The 21,420-nt window shown below is 38.4% G+C and overlaps 1 protein-coding gene across 2 annotated transcripts in view; it reads right to left on the bottom strand.

The window, feature by feature from the left end:
• Nucleotides 1–20,452, bottom strand: part of MTNR1A (melatonin receptor 1A) — a 30,468-nt gene extending 10,016 nt beyond the window's left edge. The window contains exons 1-2 of one of the 2 annotated variants that reach the window (XR_004255999.1): nucleotides 19,341–19,455; nucleotides 7,842–7,984 (exon numbers count right to left, since the gene is read on the bottom strand). Coding sequence is in view for 1 of the 2 variants with exons in the window: in XM_032224666.1 (XP_032080557.1) it covers nucleotides 19,369–19,564 (196 nt within the window). In the remaining variant the exon portion in view is untranslated. Of the gene's footprint in view, nucleotides 1–7,841; nucleotides 7,985–19,340 lie in introns of both variants that reach the window. The other variant, XM_032224666.1, reaches the window with a different exon arrangement.
• Between the last annotated feature and the right edge of the window lie 968 nt (nucleotides 20,453–21,420).

Genomic DNA, 21,420 nt, shown 5'->3' with positions numbered 1-21,420 from the left:
AATGGCAAATCCGAGCCCGGTCCCATGCCTTCTCCCAACCCCCACCCTGTTCTCTTAGCTCTCCTCTCCTATTATCGTGGAAGGCGTCTCATTGGGGAGGGGGAAGCAAGCCTTTTTCCATTTCAAGGAGCTGCCGCTCCTCCCCCCCACCTCTTAGAAGTCCAGCCAGCTGCCCGCCAAGCTCTCCGCGGAGACTCACCCAGAGTTTTCACTGCGATTTGCCTGGTGAGGGGAGGCGGCAGGTTGATGCAGACCAAATCCACAGTATAATAAATACAAGTATAATAAATACTTGTATTTATTATACTTGTATTTACTTCCTCCTCCTTCTCCTCGCTGCGATCTGGTTGCTTCCCTTCAAATCTTTGGAACGGCTTGGCTCCTTTTTTTTTTTTTAGGGCGCCCCTCCGTTGGGAGGAGGTGGAGGATAGGCTCCAACTCTGCCCAGAGAAGGAGCCCGAGCGCTCCAGGGAAACGCGGCAAGCAAGCCAGCACTTCAAAGTCATGTTTCGCTGAATGACGGGCAAGTTCTAAACTGCCGGCATGACTTTGAAAGGGCTGGATTGCCTTCTGCATGGGCCGACGTGGAAGGCAAGCGGCAAGCCAGCCCTTCAAACCTATGCCGGCACTTTAGCATGCCCCTTGGCCACCATTCAGCGAAATATGTTTCGCTGAATGACGGGCAAGTTCTAAACTGCCGGCATGACTTTGAAAGGGCTGGATTGCCTTCCGCGCGGGCCGAAGTGGAAGGCAAGCGGCAAGCCAGCCCTTCAAACCTATGCCGGCACTTTAGCGTGCCCCTTGGCCGCCATTCAGCGAAATATGTTTCGCTGAATGACGGGCAAGTTCTAAACTGCCGGCATGACTTTGAAAGGGCTGGATTGCCTTCTGCATGGGCCGACGTGGAAGGCAAGCGGCAAGCCAGCCCTTCAAACCTATGCCGGCACTTTAGCGTGCCCCTTGGCCGCCATTCAGCGAAATATGTTTCGCTGAATGACGGGCAAGTTCTAAACTGCCGGCATGACTTTGAAAGGGCTGGATTGCCTTCCGCGCGGGCCGACGTGGAAGGCAAGCGGCAAGCCAGCCCTTCAAACTCATGCTGGCACTTTAGCGTGCCCCTCAGCCACCATTCAGCGAAACATCTTTCGCTGAATGGCGGGCGAGTTCTAAACTGCCGGCATGACTTTGAAAGGGCTGGATTGCCTTCCGCGCGGGCCGAAGTGGAAGGCAAGCGGCAAGCCAACACTTCAAAGTCGTGCCGGCAGGCAGGGCTGGAGCGAGCGTGCTCCGTCCCGGTGGGTGCATGAGCGGAGCACTTTTACAGCGCTCCTGTGCCTGGAGAGCTCCCTCTGCATATGAGCCCGGGATCCGCCATTTGCGCTCCCTTGCTCTGCCTCGCCACCCGCCTTCCCTATCTAGGGACTCCTCCAGCAGAAATAGCAGAGTCGCGTCGAGCGCCGCTCTGCCTTTCTCTGTGCTCTTCCCGCCCGGACGCCCAGAGCCTCCCAGCCCGCCCGGCCCGGGGTGAGTCAGCTGCAGTGCAGCGGGTGGCGATCCCGCCACCCCCCCTCACTCGCCCCGCCCGTCACTTACTCTGAGTTCGGAGAAGAAGCAGCAGCCCCAGGTGGCACTTTTTGCAGAGGTTTTTCCACAGCTTGTCCGGAAGTGGAGCTGGAAAGGCAAGCTCGCTCCCCGCTCACTCGCTACGCTACCCCGCCCATGCGAGCGGCAACGGATGGGCGGGGGACTCATGCGGCATGCTAAGCGGACTCCAGCCAATCAGTGAGCTGGTTGGGATGGAAAACTTTAAGCACGCCGCGTTTTCCATCCCAGCCAGCTCACTGATTGGCTGGAGTCCAGGCCAATCCAATCTGTGAGTGGCAGGCTGGGCTGGCTTAAATTTGTAGGTAGGAGGTAGGATAGAGAACAGAACGATGAGCCAGCCCACCAAGCTAGCAGCTGATGGGCGGGAGCTGCTTGCGCCAAAAAAAGCGTGCTTTTTTAAAAAGTGGGCGGGACGCGGGAAAATGCATTGGAAAGCGGGTGTGTCCCGCCAAAAGCGGGATGTCTGGTCACCTTATCCTACACTCCCTTTCCTTTTTGACTGTAAGCCACCCTGAGTCCCCTCAGGGAAAAGGGCGGCCTATAAATGTCTAATAAATACAAATACAAATACAAATGAGGAACTACCCTTTCAGATTGAAAAATTAAAATCACAAACATTATAGTATGCTTCCAATCTCCTTGGAACTGGGTCACAGATTTTGCTCCTGACATTTAAAATTACAACTCTCTGTTAACATCTTGATATTTTGCTAAAGGACTTACAAATAATTTACTGCTCTACAAAATGTAGCAGGTTTATTGTCTGTTATAGAAATATAATCAAATCAAATCAAATGTTGCTCCTCATACAACAAATAAGCACAAAATATTTAAAAGAAAGATGTATGAAGAACTTTAAATACGGTCTTACTAGAAAGAAGATTTAGAAATTCTGAGCAAGATACTAAATACATGATGTTGTCAAGGTAACTTCATCTTGAATTGTAAAGCTTTTATTCCCTTTAGAGTTAATCAGGAAGTGAAGATGCATGTGACAAAAAACAGATCATTGAACTTTTTTTTTACTGTGGTCTGAGAATTCTGGTTTTTAACTGAAAGAATGGACATGGAATCGATGACTCAAATGCTTATTCAGTCATCTGTCTTTCCCCCAGAGTTAATGTGAGCTGACCTTTCTTTTTCCATCTTTAAACTTCCATATGCACATTAATTGTGCACGTAGTGATTTGGATGCAAAAATCCATCCCTTTAGCGGAAAAGCTCTAGAGAGAAGTTAATTCTTTGGCATTCAAACAAGAAAAGTTTTCTAATATCAACATATTTTTGTTTGTTTTAATATATAAATAAATTTATTTTTTAAAAATAATTTTATTACCTGTGAAAATGAAATAAATGAAGCAATCTATATCAAACTTCAGCAATAAAAAGGCAGAAAATAATCTGGACATGATGATGTTCAACATTATATATTTCTAAATTTCACTGATTAACATCCTTCTTAACTTCTGTTGATTTGAACTACACACACTTAGAATTACAGAAGTGGAAGAGCTCTTAAAGGTCCATTGAATCCAGTATGTATTTGCCACAAGAAATCTAAAACTTGAAATCTACTTAAAAATCACTGGATATAAACTGAATGCTGTTGACTCATTTACTTATTTTCTGAGACAGCAGGAAATTTTAAAAAAATACATACTCATTGAAATCAAATACACTAACAACATTTTAACCAAGGTTTTCTACAATTTCTTAATTAAGCAAACAGTACAAAGAATTTCCAATTTAATTCCAATTACTCAGAAGCCAAAGGAAACTTTGTACACTTTAAATACAACATGGTAGGAATGAATCAGACTAATAGTTTAAACCTATTACATCAAATATGAAGTCTGTAACATATGTGAGGTCATTGGAGAATGCTATTCCTTATTCATCATAAGTGAAAACCGATGCTGAATTGTATATTGTCAAGGAATTGGATTGGATTGGATTTTATTTCATTTATATGCTGCCCTTTTCCCCGAAGGGGACTTAGGGTGGCTCACAATTCAAATCAGGGAAGTGGGGTACAAACAGGAAATAAAAAAGACGAACTACTTACCCTGTTCTGGAGACAATAATAGATAGATGTATGGATATTAATGAGAAAGGCCCAGGTAAATGTTACTTGATTTAGACATAGTTCCTGTGTTAGCTATGGAAGGGGTTCTCCTCCACCCCCATCCAGCTGACCAGCTTTGCAACTTGAGAGTTCTTTAGGATCAACAAATAATGCCAGGAAAGCAGTGAAGTTGTGGGTGGTTTGCTACTGTGACATGCTATACATTGGTCTGCCCTCCAAAATACCTTGGAAACTGCAGTTGAATAAGGTGTGGCAGACAGGATATGAATGGAACACCAGTGTTAATTTCCTTTCATTGGTTACCAATAGTTTGCAGAACAAATGTATGAGATAGTTTTGACCAACAAAATCTTATATGATTTGACGACTTTTCCCAACAGAAATAGTCTGGCCCATGTGTGCATAGAAGGCATAGATGCTTAGGACCTAAGCCCAGTGATGGTTCTTTTGTGCCCTGACTGTCATTGGCATCATCTGTCCTGTGTAACATCATCCCCCAGGAATTTCCTGTAGTTTCAACCCTGTTAGTCTTTTATAAGGCAAATGCAGATAAAATAATTGAAACATATTAATTGTAAACATTGTAAACCATCCTCAGAGAGGCATATGCACCAAATTTAATAGAAATGGATAAAGAAGCAATTAAATCTGATTTGAAATGCCTGTCATCATTTGCAATTTGATTGTGAATGTCCACAGATATCAACCATGCAATATTAAAAGTATTGCACTGTTAAAATGTAGTCTGCAGTATAACCATCAGTATTTCATCTGTTTGAGATTCCATGCTTTAAATGCAAAACTACTTCATAGGAACTAGTATTTTTCTGTTGTATTTGTGTCCAGGAAAGGGCTGATCTACTGACATTTCATAAAGACTTATACTTTGAGGCCACCTGATGGAGAAATTATTTGAGGAAATTTACCAAGTAACTTAAAGCAGTAATTCTGTAATTTTTTTCTTTCTTTCTAGCCCCACTTTACAATATTTGCATATGAAGCACGCTGCTTTACACTGAAAAGTAATTGCCTCATGAGGGCAGAAATGGAAATGAGTGTAGCAATTTGACTTACTGTCAACTAACCACAATTGATAAGCAGCCAGATATTCAATAATGTAGATTTTATTTCTCACATGGCAAAAAACCCTACACAAAATTACTATAATTCCATTCAAAATTAAAGTAGAATTTTATCTTTTGATGCATTTAATTTTAAGGTGAAGGAGTGACAGAATGAAAATAAAATTTAAAGGGCAGAAAAGTTTTTCATTCCTCATCCAAAGGACCAAAAATGCATACTATAGTAACACACCCTTTCAATAAAGCTCTATTTCAGGCAAATAAATAAAGGCAGGTAATCTTGTTTTTATCTGAAGGCCATACTTTCAAGTATTATTTGGAATGGAGACTATGGAATGGCTGATGAATCAGTAAGTATCCATTTGTTGTGGGGTTGGGAAAAGGCTATTAAAAAATTACACCCCTAAACAAGTGGTTTTGCCACTGAATTGCAATGTCCTAAACTGGAACTTCTTTGACAGTTATATGACTAACATAATGACATCTGTAATTCTGGCTTTCTGTTCCTCATTTGTAGGATCAATGGGAAAACTGTTCTTTTTCCAGTTGTGAGGAATTGGGGGCGGCTGGAAAAGTATCAGGACACCCAATAGATAAGAGATTGTGTCCACAGCATATGGTTAAAAAAAAAGTCTAGCTGGAATTTGTGATTGGGCAATGAAAGTTCTGCCTATTTTTATCTGTGTCATGGGGACATAAATAAGGCAGAGTTTGAATTCCACTGTCGGTCAACAGCTAGCAGTTGATCCTCACATATCATATCTGACAGCCATATTTGAGCTAGTCATAGACAATGTGAAAATTTTGATTTGATTGCTGGCAAAGGTTGAGTTCCAGATGTGACAAAGCAAGCTGCGCTTAAAATTTAGTGAAATGTTCAGAAACAGTCCTGTCAGTTCTACTTTCATTTCTGGAAGGAATGGCATTGCCCCTGAAGGAAAAGATTCATGATCTGGACTCACTTCAAAATATAGAAATGGAGGCTATGCTCAAAAGATTTGTACAGCTTGCCTGGTGTGCTAGCTGTGGCCAGAGCTTACAACATAACTATGAAGTGCTGAACTATGAAATGCCTTTGAAGATTACTTGGAAACTGCAGGTGGTGTTAATATATAACACATTTATTGGTTGGTAAGAATCACTATACTCACATAAGACTTGTATTGGAGGATATGCAATAGCTTCCAGGAAATTTGTTTCGGTGAAAAGTTATTAATGGTTTGCCATTTGTGGGAGATGAAGGAGTTGGAACAGTGCTTTTCTGTAATGGTCTTCTGTTTTATGGAATATTCTTTCTTTCTTTCTTTCTTTCTTTCTTTCTTTCTTTCTTTCTTTCTTTCTTTCTTTCTTTCTTTCTTTCTTCCTCCTCCTCCTCCTCCTCCTCCTCCTCCTCCTCCTCCTCCTCCTCCTCCTCCTCCTCCTCCTCCTCCTCCTCCTCCTCCTCTTCTTCTTCTTCTTCTTCTTCTTCTTCTTCTTCTTCTTCTTCTTCTTCTTCTTCTTCCAGTTTTAGACACCCCTGATGACTTTCCAAAAATTAATGAAAGATGAATTCCTCATGAAAACTTTGGAGAATGCTGTAGCTTGAGGTCATGGTTATTATTGGTTTATTACTGTATATTACAGCTCATGCCTTATTTTGTTGTATGTTAACTAGGAATACGTTGTTGATTTATACATACATACATACTAAGAATATCATCCTAATGTACCACCTATACATTTTCAGTAAATCCCATTTATTCTCCTGATTTACCAGGAGAAAAAGATAGAGATTGCAGTGCATTAATTGACATAGTGTAGAAGCACAGATTTTACAATGGGAAGGTGGAGTTGAGTTAGCTGGAACTTTTGTGATAAGGAAGGAACTGAACCACCAGTTCCTGTATATGTAGTAATAAATATCAACAGCTCATTACAAAATATTATAGCCATGAAACATAAACTGCCCCTCCCAAATAAAAAAAGAGAAAATATGGACTAAAATTAAATGAATACTCATTCTTAAGAATATAAATTTCCTAGTTATTAAATAACCCAAAAAATAATAAAAATGTCAAGACAAACATCATTCTTCCACCAACAGTGGAAAACAGAGGAAACAGGTTCATTTAGTGTTTTGCTTAATATTATATATGAGAAAATTTGCTAAAAATTGATAGCATAAAATTCTTTCTGCTTTGAGAAATTTCTCAAAAAACGATTTACAGCACCACTGTAGTTTTGTCAAACTTTCCCTACAAAAAGGTGCATAAGAAGCATGAAAAATACTTTAATAGTGACGATATATGTACTTCAAACCAAAATACATGTGCATCAGTATTTGCTTTTTCCTAAAGTTGAAATGGCTTTAAAAACTTTAAGAGAAATATACAGACATTTAATGTATTAGTTTGGCAGGTTATTTCAAAAATGTGTAATTCATGATTATTGTGATCATTCTTAGATTCTTACATCATTATTTGTGGGTGACTGGAAAAAAGAGTCAGATAGAAAGGGCTCAATAATAGAAATAAATATCCTATTTCATCCAGCTCTCCGATCTCAAATTCAGAAATTGATGGAAAATCTTTTGCTAATTCAATATTTTTCAGACACGGCAGTTCTATCACTTTCAAAATTCCCAGTCATCAGGGCAATGTGACCAAGAACACCTGAAATGAAAGTCTCAAAAAATACAGAAGGCCATGTAGGTTGGAAAGGTTTGATAAAAATAAGAAAACATAACCTATTTTCATATAAAGATCAGGAAATAGTATTAAGTTTTGTAATTGTTGTACAACTTTCTAGAGCTACTTTCAGTGAGATGGTCAGCCAGATAAATTTGATTAGTAAATCAAATAAATGATCATGATATAAATTTCACAAAGAATAGCAATAACATTTTTGAAAGATTTTTATTCTCCACCTGAAGGAAAATTTAAGATGCAATTCTATAGACATCTATGGAAAAGTGAGTCCCCCTAAGTACAAGGGAACTTACTTCCTTGTAAACAGATGTAGGAATTGCAGTCTAAGATGGCTAACTCCCAACCCCTCCATATATGCAATTTGCTTACCCTTCACGCTACCTGATGTAAGGCAATTCTGAAATACAAATGTTCACTCTCTTCTCATGACATCCTGAGTTTGCATATAAGTAGCGGGTCTTCTAAAAGTGAAAATGTCCTTCTGATGGTTCAGATGTCTCCTCCATTTTTGCTCCAAAAGACATCTGCAATAATGACAAGGACTTTTTTACTTCAAAATTCAAGGCAGCAATCAATGTATTTTTTATGACATGGAAGCAATAAAAAATTAAAAATCTACTTCAGTTCAAAAATAGGGCACCAAAAACAATGAAGGTAAAAATGACAATTTGATTTTCTGAAGTAGATTAAAATCTAGCATCTGGCCTTCTGTTTTTCAACAAATATTTCTGTAAAAAAGGGTCCTTCATTAATTAATTAAACTGCTGTTCAAAATTTCATACTTGCTTCAGAAAAAAAAATCTGTTTTCCAAATGCCAGTCAGCTGGAACCGTCTGTAATTTCAAATATAGACCTCAATTTCCTTACTAGGTCATTAAATGACTGATTAGAATTAATTTAAAGCCAAGCGCTGCAATCAGCAGAATCATAAGTTGCAGCTCATATTTACACTGGAGATGGTGTAGTGATGTTTGAAGTACACAGATATGAAAGTATTTTAAAAGAACACATCGCACTGAAAATCTAAAATGTTATCCATCAATGACTGTTTATCCTGCTAATTGTAGGATTCACTTGAGGGCTGTACAAAACAGTTAAAAGGTAAACTTCACAAGACATCCAGAGACAACTTGGAATAGCTTTCAAGGTATCCACCTGAGCCTTGAAAAAATGTGGCTGTTTTAATGATTCAAAGAGCAACACTTTGTTATGCTCCCATGTATCATGAGTCACCTTCTTTGAATCCTTTGTGCACTCCTCTATATTTTGACTCATGTTCCCATTTGTATTATTTATAAAGCTTCGGTACAGATAATATGTTTATTCTTTGATAGTTATCATTTACAAACCAAGGACTAGACTTAACGTCTCCAGAGGCTATTGTCCTCCTCCTTTTTCTATGTGGCCTTTTTCAACTTAACTATGGTTAAATCATTTTTGATACAAATGTTCAAATGAAGTTTAGTTATTTTTATTTATTTATTTGATTTGTCAATCGTTTACAAGATAATCTTTACAAGATATAAGAATAAACATGAATATGAATGAAATGGGTATAAATAAATGGGGACAATAGGAAAGGGATGGTAGGCACGATGGTGCACTTAAGCATGCCCCTTACAGACCTCTTAGGAATGGGGTGAGGTCAATAGTAGACAGTTTAAGGTTAAAGTTTTGGGGATTTGAAGATGTAACAAGTGTCAGGTAGTGCATTCCAGGAATTGACCACTCTGTTGCTGAAGTCATATTTTCTGCAATCAAGTTAGGAGTGGTTACATTGAGTTTGTATCTGTTGTGTGCTCTTGTATTGTTGCGGTTGAAGCTGAAGTAGTCATTGACCAATAGGATGTTGTAGCGGATAATTTTGTGTACTACGCTTAAGTCCAACCATAGTTGGACTTAAGTTGGGAGTAGTTTTGGAAAACTAATAAAATGCAGTCCTCATTAAAGTTAATCAGGATTTAGATTGATCTACTACTAAACTATGCCCTAAGTGTGAGAAGAGAAAATTTGCACAAAGGGGAAATGGATAATAGATCAGAAGTGAATGTTTCCAAGGCTGCTTTCTGATTATGAAAGACCCATGGTGTTGTTTCTATTTACTTCAGTAAACTTGCATAACAATCATATTATATATATCAGAAAGATATACACCTCACTCATTCATTTTAAATATTATTAAATTTGATTAACAATCTTTTTTTATTTTTTGCTAAGAGCAGTTTGGATTTGGTAATACTTTGGAAATATTTCCCATACAGAACAGGTGTCCAGGGAATATCCGTTCATAACTTTGAATTCTGCCTTATCAATATTCTCCTTACAATAAGAAAATAAATTAAAACAAGAAATAATTGGTGAGTGAATATTTATAGTTCAATGATGAATTGTGTCATGAAAGTTAAAAATTGAGATTTGGAGAAGGGATTAAATTTGTTTTATATTTACAGCAAATATTTGCAAAAGTAGAACAGACTGTTCTGAATAATAATTTAATCACACTTCCATATTTAAGATCCTTCCCTGTTTCTATAGTTGGTTAAAGAACTAATTATTATTTTTCTGAATATCAGTTTTTTTGTTAAAAAAAGCAAAAATAAACCAAAAGTTGCATAATAATTTGAGAAAAATCTGGATAGAAAAAAAAAACCAGTTTACATGCTTGCATCAATTGAAGATGATAATGTTTGTGTTAATATGTTGTGGCAGTTGAATCAAGCAATCAGATAGTGGTCACATTGACAGTGTTACGATAAATGATAATAGAAGAATGGATATTGCAATGGAAAGCAGCAATTTGCTAAAAAAATAAAATGGGATTGCAATTAGTTAATTCCTTTGTTTTATGCACTACTTTCTTTCCATAAATAAAAAAGAAGACATAAGAATGTTACTAATTGTAGTAACTAAATATGCTACACTCCTGATTGGTTGTAGTTTAACTCCTATAGTTTTGTATTAGCTAGATGAATTGAAAATTATGGAAATTGAATTCCAACTGAAAAGCTGAAACAGGGCTGTCCTAAATGCTTTGGAAAGGGAATATGCATATTCAAATGCTAATTATTTTCCACATTTAGACAGCAAGCTTTAATTTCAAAAAATAGCAGTGATATGCTTCTAACACATGCAAAATTATCTTTGTTATCCAGCAAGGTTAATGCATCATGCCAAACACAGGACCCATCCCATTCTTATTTCTGCAAATCCAGGAAGTCAGTGCTGGAAGAAAATCTCTAAAATCCTAAATCAGTCACAACATACTGCTAGACCACTATATAGCTTAATCACTATAAGTATAAAGGTAAAGGTTCCCTCGTACATATGGGCTAGTTGTTCCCGACTCTAGAGGGCAGTGCTCATCTCTGTTTCAAAGCTGAAGAGCCAGCGCTGTCCGTGGTTATGTGGCCGGCATGACTAAATGCAAAAGGTGCACGGAACGCTGTTAACTTCCCACCAAAGGTGGTTCCTATTTTTCTATTTGCATTTTTACATGCTTTCGAACTGCTATGTTGGCAGAAACTTAAGTATAGATTTAGTCTAATTACTCTTTAATTTTTGTGAAACTAACAAAATCTTCCTAATTATCAAACTCTTAGCTTTATATCTGACTACAAATTAGAAAATGCCAAATAAAGTGCAATAAGGACATAATTAGCACACATGGAATCCTGTATGGCACCACTGAATGGCAAAATAATTGAAATAACTACATCTGCATCCCCTTAAATAGAAGAAACCACAGGTAGCCATATAAGACCCAGTTACTGTTAGTTACTTCTTTGTTTCCTGACATAATCAGCTCACAGTTTTATTGTACAGCATCCCATATCATAAACAGTACTCAAACACATGTGGATCACATTATGTGCAGCATTAGCCCATTATTATCATCATGACTTTTGATAAATATACAACTGTCTATTTTCCCATGTAGGCAACAATTTCCTGTTCAAAAAAATAAATACATTTGCCAGACATTACCATATAATATGTCATGTGAAGAAATAATTTGTACAGTTTAGTAACTTTTGGCAAAAGATGTCTTTCAGTGAAGTGCCTGTAATTTTCTTGCTTACTGAAGGCGTTGTGTCTGCTTTGCAAGTAAAGGCATAGCAAGGAAGTCCATGTCATTGCAGAAATGAAGATTGGGTGTCGAGGAAAGGTCAGTTGCAAGAGTTAATCTGAGCTCAGGACAATAGTCTGTAACCAAATATTTGGCTGGTTAACCAAACCCTTTCATCAAGAGAAAAGCTGTATAATAAAAGTTGACATCATCTTGTAACTTCAAAATTATGGCATAGATATATGTTAGTAAATGTTCAATCCATTTTTTTAAAAAAAAACTTTATCAAATTTCATCAAGATTCAAATTCAGGAAAACAGAAAAATTAAAAAAGAATAGGAAAAAGAAAGGATTAGCCCAAAAGAGAAAAAGGAAAAAAAATAGAACAGGAAAATTTCTTTATTGAGACAAATATAGAATTTTACAGTATTTCTATAACCATAAAATTTTCTAATAGTAAATTCCAAAATAAAATTTTATTTAATTCAGTTTTAAGGGGGGAAAAAATCCAGATGTGGTTTCCAGGTAGAAACAAAGCTAGTCTTTTCTTTAATCAAAACAATACAGAAATTTTGCCATTTCTGCCTGTTAATCGCATCATCCAGTCTTCCATAGTGGGAATATGTAATGTCTTCCATCTCTCTACTTACAGAGGTTTTGCTGCTATTATCATATATAAGACCCCATCCCCATTTTAAACCTTATCCTATTTTACTCAAAGAAAAATCTATGATTTTAATTGTACATTTATTTCAAGAATTCTCTAAATTAAAGTTCATATCTGAACTTTATTTCCCAGCTTTCTTACAGATCCCCAATGATGATAAAAATACCTTCAGATTGATTACATTTCCAACATATATTTGACACACTCTTACACCTTTTTGACAATTTGTAGGTGTTAAGTTCCAACAACACATCATATAAAATTGTCTTTCAAGTTATAATTTATAAGTAAAATTATCAAGTTATAATTTAATGTAAATTTAAATCATTTAGTATACATATTTTTCCATTGATCAAGCACTATATCATATTCAATTTTGCCCATTTAATCTTAATAAATCTTTGTCACATTAATCTTCCATATTCATTTTTAATAATAGTTTGTATACCTTAGCAATAACATGCTCGTCATTAGTATGTAAATCTAATTCAAAATCAGTTTTCTCATTTGTAAAATCAAAATTCTTCTTGTACAGTTTAAGTGTTTAAGTGTTAAATGAACATAAGCATTATGTTCATAAGCATACTATGGACAAGTATGACCCTCCATTTTAAATTCTTTTCCCATTTTTAGTTTAGGTTCACTTTTAGAAGTCAGTAGGTCTGAGTAGGTCAACTGATTTTGTAAGTACTTCTAAAATAAAGCTTATTGGGGTGATAATCATGAAGAAATTTGGTAATCAATCTTGTTTTATACTTGTTCCAAGCCTTCATTATAAAATGATTTTGGAAATCCATATTTACCTTAACTTTGTCATATCATAGGTAGCTGTGTCCCCACCCCCAAATCTCAAATCATGTCCTTCCAACAGGATACTTTTAGTTTAGATGTATGAAAATCTAACAGGGACACAGCAACAAATTGTGGAGTCTATATAATAAGTTGATTTTTTAAAGTGACAATAATTTGCTGGAGAATCAAACGATTCAAGAAATTGATATCTCAGCTTGCATTCATTGGCTTATTGCAATGTCAACCATAAGTTGCACTTTATGCTAAAGTCAGAGTTAACTATTGTAAGAAAGACTATAAGGAATACTTCCAAGGATCATAGTTTAATTAATATTTTTGATGAGACAGAAAGACCATTTTAACAAAAAAAATATTGTTTATAATGCTACTTTTTTCCATTGTTCAGTTGTCTCCAATTCTGTCACACTCAACAAAGAAATGTTGGACTCAATTGTGTCATAAGTCGAAGACTACCTGTATATTCAATAAACAAGGGTCCTACCAGTCATATCACCTTCTTACTCTATAGGAGCATCTTCTGAATCCAAGCTTGTGCTATGATGAAGCTCTTTATAGCTGCAACATATTATTTTCTTAACAACATTCTTGGGAGACCTCTGAGAGACATCAGTGTCTTTTGATTTGAGTTCTGCAACTCTAGTTGCAAATGTTATAATTGCTGTGAAGAGAAACTGATCTACACAGTGCATAGCCATTTTTTTCTGTCTTCCTTCCTCTTCTTTTTTCCCAAAAAGTCAATAAAGAAATCCAGATATCCGAATTGGTTTTTTCCCCAGCTATTTGGTAACATGGTGGAAAGAGTGAAGAGATATAGATTGATTTCCCCAAGCTATCACTTTCAACTGGCCTTAATCGGTTTGTTTTCCTTGAAGAGAAACAAGAAGTGATCTTCACTGATTTACATTTTCTTCAAGACACATCTTCCTTCATCTTCTGATCTATGTCAGATTTCCATCCTGTAGTGATGTTTTTCATAGTGAAAATGTCAGCAAATAACTGTGATAATTACCAGGTTCCATGTTCTTATTCTGCATTGTTATAGCTTTTCATATGTAATACATTACAAATAAAAAGTGTGTGTGTGTGTGTGCATGCGTGCCCGCTCACACACATTCACAGAGAGATGTACTATATGTATTCATTGTCTTAATGATTTAAATAGCAATCAGAAACTTAGAAAGAAAATTATTTTTCAAAAACGCATAGCACAAATAATACTATGCTTTGTGTGTGTGTGTGTGTGTGTGTGTGTGTGTCTGTGTGTAAATTAAATAAATAAATAAATAAATAAATAAATATGAATTCTCTGTTCTGTTCTAAACATGAATTCTCTATTCTACTGATACGATATAAATGCAAAAGATACAGGATACATACATACATACATACATACATACATACATACATACATACATACATACATACATACATATCCTATATCTTTTGCATTTATATCGTATCAATAGAACAGAGAATTCATGTTTGTTTGTTTATTTATTGAATTTATATTGTCGCCTATTTGCCCATGGTATCTCAAGGCGTCTTACAGAATATAAAACCATATTTAAAACAATAAAAACCTCCCACTTCCCACTCCAGCCGATCACACAAGCCATTTAATGGGCTCCATCACTCTCTGTGTTCCCCAGGCCCGCTGGCAGAACCAGATCTTCAGCACCTTCCAGAAGATAATTAGAGTGAAGTCCATTCTAATCTCTGGGGGAATGATGTTCCAGAGAGAGCCACCTCGGAGAAGGCCCTTCTTTTGGGTCCCACAGGTGTATCTCCCTCAGGGATGGGACCTGCAATATTCCCTGCCTCCTTGCTCTGATGGGTCGGTTAGATGTGACTGGCAAGAGACAGTCCCTCAGATAACCTGGTCCTAACCAATGAAGGGCTTTAAGGGTGTCAACCAGCACCTTGAATTGCACCTGGAAGCAAATCAGCAACCAATGCAGCTCCTGCAGGAGAGGTGATACATGTGCACGCTGGGATCTGCACAAAACCATGTGGGCCACTGCATTTTGCACCAACTGCAGCTTCCGGATGCTCTTCAAGGGCAGCCCCATGTTGCTTTGATGTGCCTCATTTAACAGTCTTCTCACAACTATAAAGTTACATGAGAGATGTAAATGAACACGTAAATACTCCCAAATTCAGAGTTTGTAACAGTTATAGCTAAATGTTACAGTTTAATTAATAGCAATTATTTAAAATGAGTCAAGCTTGCATTTTAAATCTCTTTTCTCAACAGCTTATCAGCTGCAAATGCTTTAATAAAAGAGTCTGGCATTGTTTTGCCAAAAAAGGTACCGTAATTGAAAATTTAAACTACAATTTAAGTGGAAAATCCTTAACCTAAATATTTTTAGGAATATTTTAAAAAGTTGCAAAGAATGGATTTTTTAAAGCATATTTACATAGAATTGTGCTGCTCATTACAATGACAATTTCTTTATAAACCCAAGACTTCCACATTTTACATTGAATACAATTATTCTGTTAGCACACCCTTGACCACAATAATGAAAAGATAATTAGAAAAGCAATACTTGGGATGAAGACCAATAAGCAGATATGTGTGACAGTGCTTATGGAACATGGTCAGAAGCATAGAAAACTCAAGAAGCAGAGCCAGCAAAATACCCATTGTAGCCTAGCCCAGTGTTTTTCAACCTTTTTTGTGCAAAGGCACACTTTTTTCATGAAAAAAATCACGAGGCACACCACCATTAGAAAATGTTAAAAAAATTTAACTCTGTGCCTATATTGACTATATATAAAGTAATTTTCCCACGGCACACCTTACATTATGTCACGGCACACTAGTGTGCCGCGGCACAGTGGTTGAAAAACACTGGCCTAGCCATCTCGCCCTAGCCACAATTTTCCTCATGTTCTGTAGATCTCAGCTGGTTTCATTCATGATATTTTAAAGCAGTGGTTTTTAACCTTTTCTTCACCACAGACCCCCTTAAATACCTTTTGTAGCCATGACCATGGCTTCAGATCACCAAGACTTAACTCAAGATTTAAATCATAATATTTCTCCTCCCCCCCCCCCCGGGATGACATTGTGACATGCCAAGGGTCCACAGACCACAAGTTGAAAGCCACTGCTCTAAAACATTTTCTATTATTTTAGCCGTACTAAAGTCACACATTGTGACTTTCTATAAACAAGCTTGCAATAGTGATGTTCTGAATTACTGAGATCTACCCTCGGTATATATGCTTGAGAATGGTAAACTCTAAAAATCATTGTGGCAAAATTAGAATGCACAAGATTTATGTTTTTGGAGTCTTATTATGGAAGACTATAGAAAATGGCCCCTTCTGCGTCAAAGAAGTTACTCTTTGGTTGACTAGAACTTGGTTCATCTAGTCTACCTGCTCTAACTGAGAGTCACTTTCTAAGATTATAAGCACTAGTTGTTCCCAACTATGTTATCTTGAATAGTTTAATTCATTGCTGTATTGCCCCAAGCTCTGCAGCTATCTTGGACCATGCTGTTAAATTTCAGTAGTGTGGTTGATAAAAATCCATGGTGCAATTTATGCAATTTCTAGATATAAAATGCAAGAAAATGATTGGGTGTGCTGCAGTAATAGAGTATTATCATAAAAAATGAAATATAACCCTTATCCATGAACAAAACCTACACAAACATAGAATCTTTATCCGTTGCCTAGTCCTACACACTTTGGAACATCATGTCATTACAACATTTTCACAGTCCAAAAATATTTAGTGTGATTCTGACTATAAATATTTCAACTCTCCACTCCTCTTCAAGCTTAAAACACCAAGAATGGAACTATAATGTTCCTGTAAAACAAAATTTTTTATACTTGTCATGGATTTAATGGAAAAAGATGGATTTAATGGATTCAGAATGCCTATCAATTGATGCAATTAAAGAGGCTAGTGATTTATTTTTCAGATCAGCAATGCAGGTAAATACAGAAACTAAATTATTCATGAATTCTGTACACAATACTATTTATTAAGCTGTATTTAATATGCTATTCCAATATTACGCCCAGGAAATACTATTTTGTGGGTAAAATACTGGAGTACAACAGATAACTACCTTGAATTCCTGAAAGAAAGTCATATTATAAACCTAATAAATAAAGTAAAGTTGCCTTAGGTAGAAACATTTTCACATAGGAAACAATACACAACTCTCATTCAAGCAATTGTACAGTATGATTCTACTACTGCAAGTTGTTATGGTTATACATGGAGTCCTTACTTAACAATGGTAATTGGGACTGGAAATTTGGTCGCTAAACAATGCAGTATTAAAGCACAGTGTCACATGGCTGCATAGCTTAAATGATGGCAGGCCCTGTTGCCATTGTTAAGTGAAATTTGAGGATCATTAAGTCACCATCTCTTTGTGACTCCCTGCCAATTTCCAAGAAACAAAGTCAATGGAGAAGTGAGGAAGAAGTTGCAAGTCCCAGATGGGACCAGGCTAATGTTAATTGAGGGCTATCTGTCCTGAAAAGCCTAATTCGCTTGTTTTCATATAGTGTATGGAATATAATGCACATATTCATTTGTCCTGGAAGAATTGATTTTTATTGCCTTATTTTCAATATCAAAGTAAAACTTTGTTTCCACTTGGTCTGTCCCTCTGTCAGTACTGTAGCACTCATGTCTCCATTCCATGCAGAAGTGTATATGTGTGTGTTTATGTGTGTAGGGGGCATGGGAAAGGGCTGGAAGAGAAGACAAGGAGAATCCCCAGACTGATGAAAAGAACACCAGCAGCAAATACCTCAAAGGAAGACTATATCCTTTGATTCCATGCTGGTTCTGTAATAATTACGTTGCAGCAGGTAAGGAAGAGATTTATTCTAAACCCCCCACAAATACTGGAAAGCACTGTATTATGTTAGGTGCTCTGGAAAAAGATGTGCTTCCCCAGAGTCATCCATCAGATTTCATCTGCCCAGATTGTCAAAACACCATGTTTGAACAACTAATATTCCATGTGATGCCCTTCAAAAGCCTGCAAGACATTTCATTCAGAGCATCAACTAAAGATTGGAATTCTAGAAGGGGGTGTGGAAACACATTTGTCTGCTTTGCTGACGCAATTCCCTGCACGTGTTTTCTGCTCCCTGCACGTGTTTTCTGATCCTTCAGCAAGCAAGATTTTTTTCCTTAATGAAAGTTTAAAAGGGCCAGAAAGGTATGAGTGACTAGATTTAGAATATGTGTGCCCCAATTGAGCCATCTTGATCAAACAAATAAGGAGAGGACTTTCCTCTATTAGAACAAGCACCAAAGAAGGCAGATTTGCTCAAGAGATTCTCCTTTTTAAATACAGGAAGAAGTAAAACTCTGTTTAACTGCCTGAGAGTTTTGCAATGAATTAAATAGACAGAAGAAAGGACAAAGAATTGGTTAGCATTGCATTGGCTGCACCCCAAACAGGCATGGTAGTAACATATTCATTTTGTACCATTATTTCTTACCCTGGATTAATAACATAGAGCAGTGTTTCTCAACCGTGGCAACTTGAAGATGTCTGGATGCTGGTTGGGGGAATTCTGGAAGTTGAAGTCCGGACATCTTCAAGTTGCCAAGGTTGAGAAACACTGACATAGAGTATGGCTTAATTGACCATCTCTTTCCATCTATTCATCTAAGAGAGAATTGTATTGCCTCTCTTCTCTCTTGCCGACTGTGTGACTCCAACTGGGACTAGATCTTACCAATGCCACTGAGCAAGTTTGATATAAACCGCCTAAAACCTGGTTCCTGCTAAAAAATCTCCTTGCTTATCCTCCCATCTGAAGTGGAGAAAAAATACATTTGTTTTTTTGTCACCCAGTTTGAAGCTGATGTTCTGCATAGTACAGGGCTCAGCGAGGGCAACCTGCAAACCTTGAAAAACTATGAAATACTGTACTTAAGATGCAAAGAAGGAAAGAATGGATACATGAGATGGGTTCATCCTATGGGCAGGTCTTAGAAAGGGTGCCACCCCAAACTTCCGGGGAAGGCTAGCTTGAACTACAGAACTTGCCTTGCAGCCACCCGGCAGAGTCCGGAGAATAAAAATCGACGGCTGGATGGGTCCTAACTGTGCCTGCCAGATTAAAGAGGGAGGGCACTAGGGGAGGCAAGGCAAGCCATCGCTTTTGGGAGGAGGGGAACAAAATTAATTTGGCGCCTCACAGCCAGAAGGAACGCCTTTATGATTTGCGGGGAAATATTGTCCCGGGACCGAGCAACTCTCCCCTCCCTCAGCCCCCCCCCCCGATCTTCCCTCCTCTCCCCGGAGCGCGGCTGGGTTGGTTTGCAACTTCTTACCACCCTCCTTCGGCGTCCCGTTTCTCACCAGCGTTCCTCAGCTTCTTGTTCCTATAGACGGACAGGATCACCAGCAAGTTGCCCAGCAGGTCCACCACGATGGTGAAGATAAGGATGACGGCCAAAGTGGAAGCCACCCAAGGGGGCTTGTCCAAGGTGAGCTGGTCCTGCAGCCCTGAGCCATTCAGCCCTGAGCCATTCAGCCCGCTCCCATTGACTGACATGCTGGGAGTCACGCCCGCCAGACACCCATGCCAGCGGTGCGAAGTTGGGCAGCAGAACTTCGTCCCGGTCCTCTGCCTTTCCTTATGCGGGACGCTATATGCGCACGAGGCGGAGCGGGGTGTGAGGAGAACGGCATCACTCCGTCTCCCCGTCCCTTTGCAAAAGAGCCGGCCCGTCGCTGCCCCTATCGCCGGACTCCTCCCATCGGCGTGCGCCCCATCTCGCCCCCTTTACCCAGACTGGAACGTTTCGCCGTACTGTGCATGTGACTCCTTGAGTTATTTTTATAGCATCTCCCCCCCCCCCCCTCGTTCCGCCTTCATCGCCCCGACGCTTCGGCTGCTGCACTTGCGTTCGGCATCCACACCTCAGCGCCTCTGCCCAAACACGCACATACAAACGCCCCTACAGCCGCCACCGTTGCCTCCAGGTGACATTCCGCGTTGGCGTCTGCCCCCCCCTTCCCGAGACACGTGCGGCGCGAGGGGATTCCAGCTGCCGCCCGAGTGGGCAGCGCGGGCACAGTGCCCTCCTGCGGTCTGCACGGGAAATAAGGGAACTCCATTCACGGCGAAATTGTAAGCGGGGAGGATCTGTGCGGGCGCGAGCGCGAAAGGTCCCATTCATTTTTTTACCCAGGCTTTCCCTCCATTCATCTTTTCGCTCGCTCATTCATGAGCCTACCGGGGTTCATTCATGAGATTGGCCGTCGGTAGGTCCTGGAGAGGCAGCACCCAGCAATTTTTCTATCTTTTGCCACCTGAAGTAGCGGCTGAATAGACTTCGGGAGGGCTTTTTGGGAGAATAGAAGAAGGAAGAGCAAGAGGAAGATGATGAGTTATTTATTTATAATACATGTGAATTTTATGTATGCTTTCTAAATCGATTTTTAGTCAAATAGGTAAGGAAAGGGAGGAGTGGTTGGGAAGGGAGGGAAGAAAAAAATACTGATTCTGTATAGAATGCTCAAAAACTTCCTTTGAGTACAGTATTTGCTTTGCATGAGGAATGAGCAGAGAAAGACCTCTGCTTTGGGGAAGAAAAAAAAAAACAGCAAAGAAGAGTCCAAATGTCTTAGTTAGTAAAAATAAGTAAAAATCAGATCCTGTATGTTTATGCAACATTGCTTATGAATCTACCAAAAGATGCAGATGACCTTTCCTGATTGTGAGATGCAATGCAGATTTTCCATATGATCTCAGAACACAACAGGATGGTCCTGTCTGAAACTGGGACCCTTTCCATCCCATCTCTCAGGAACCTGCTTGATTTTTTCAGTTGAGATATTGCCAGCAGAATAATATTAAGCTTATAGGGATCATGAATTGGTACCCGAATAATGCTATAAACCAGTATTTTCCACCTTTGTAAACTTTAAGGTGTTTGGACTTCAAGCTCAAAAGGTTGAAAAACATTGCTGTAAAGTAAACAGTCTAAAAAAATAGACAGGGAAATTAGTAAACAGTGTAAAAAAATAGCAGGGAAATTACTCATTTTCCCCTTTCAGAGAAAGCTGATTGTGTTTATTTTTTAAAGGTGTGTAAATTCAATTTATGTGCAAAACATGTTTACATTGTTCAAACAGCCTTAACAAATGCTAACCAAATTGTCCATAGAGCTAACCCCCTCACTCTCATTTTGGTGTTTAGCTGGAAAAGAAAGAGTAATGTCTTATGTGAAAGTTCAATATATAATTATTTGGCTATTTAGAGATCTGCCCCATTCCTCTTTTCCAAAGAGAAAAAAATAGAATTTATCAATCATAATGCACTGATCCTTAACCATTTGGTGATTATGTCATTTTGAAGTCCTTGACACCAAATAATGAAAGGTGCTGCACTGAGCTATAAAAAGG

Source organism: Thamnophis elegans, chromosome 9 (assembly GCF_009769535.1).
Source record: "Thamnophis elegans isolate rThaEle1 chromosome 9, rThaEle1.pri, whole genome shotgun sequence".
NCBI lineage: Eukaryota > Metazoa > Chordata > Lepidosauria > Squamata > Colubridae > Thamnophis > Thamnophis elegans.
This window is presented reverse-complemented; position numbering and strand designations above follow the sequence as displayed.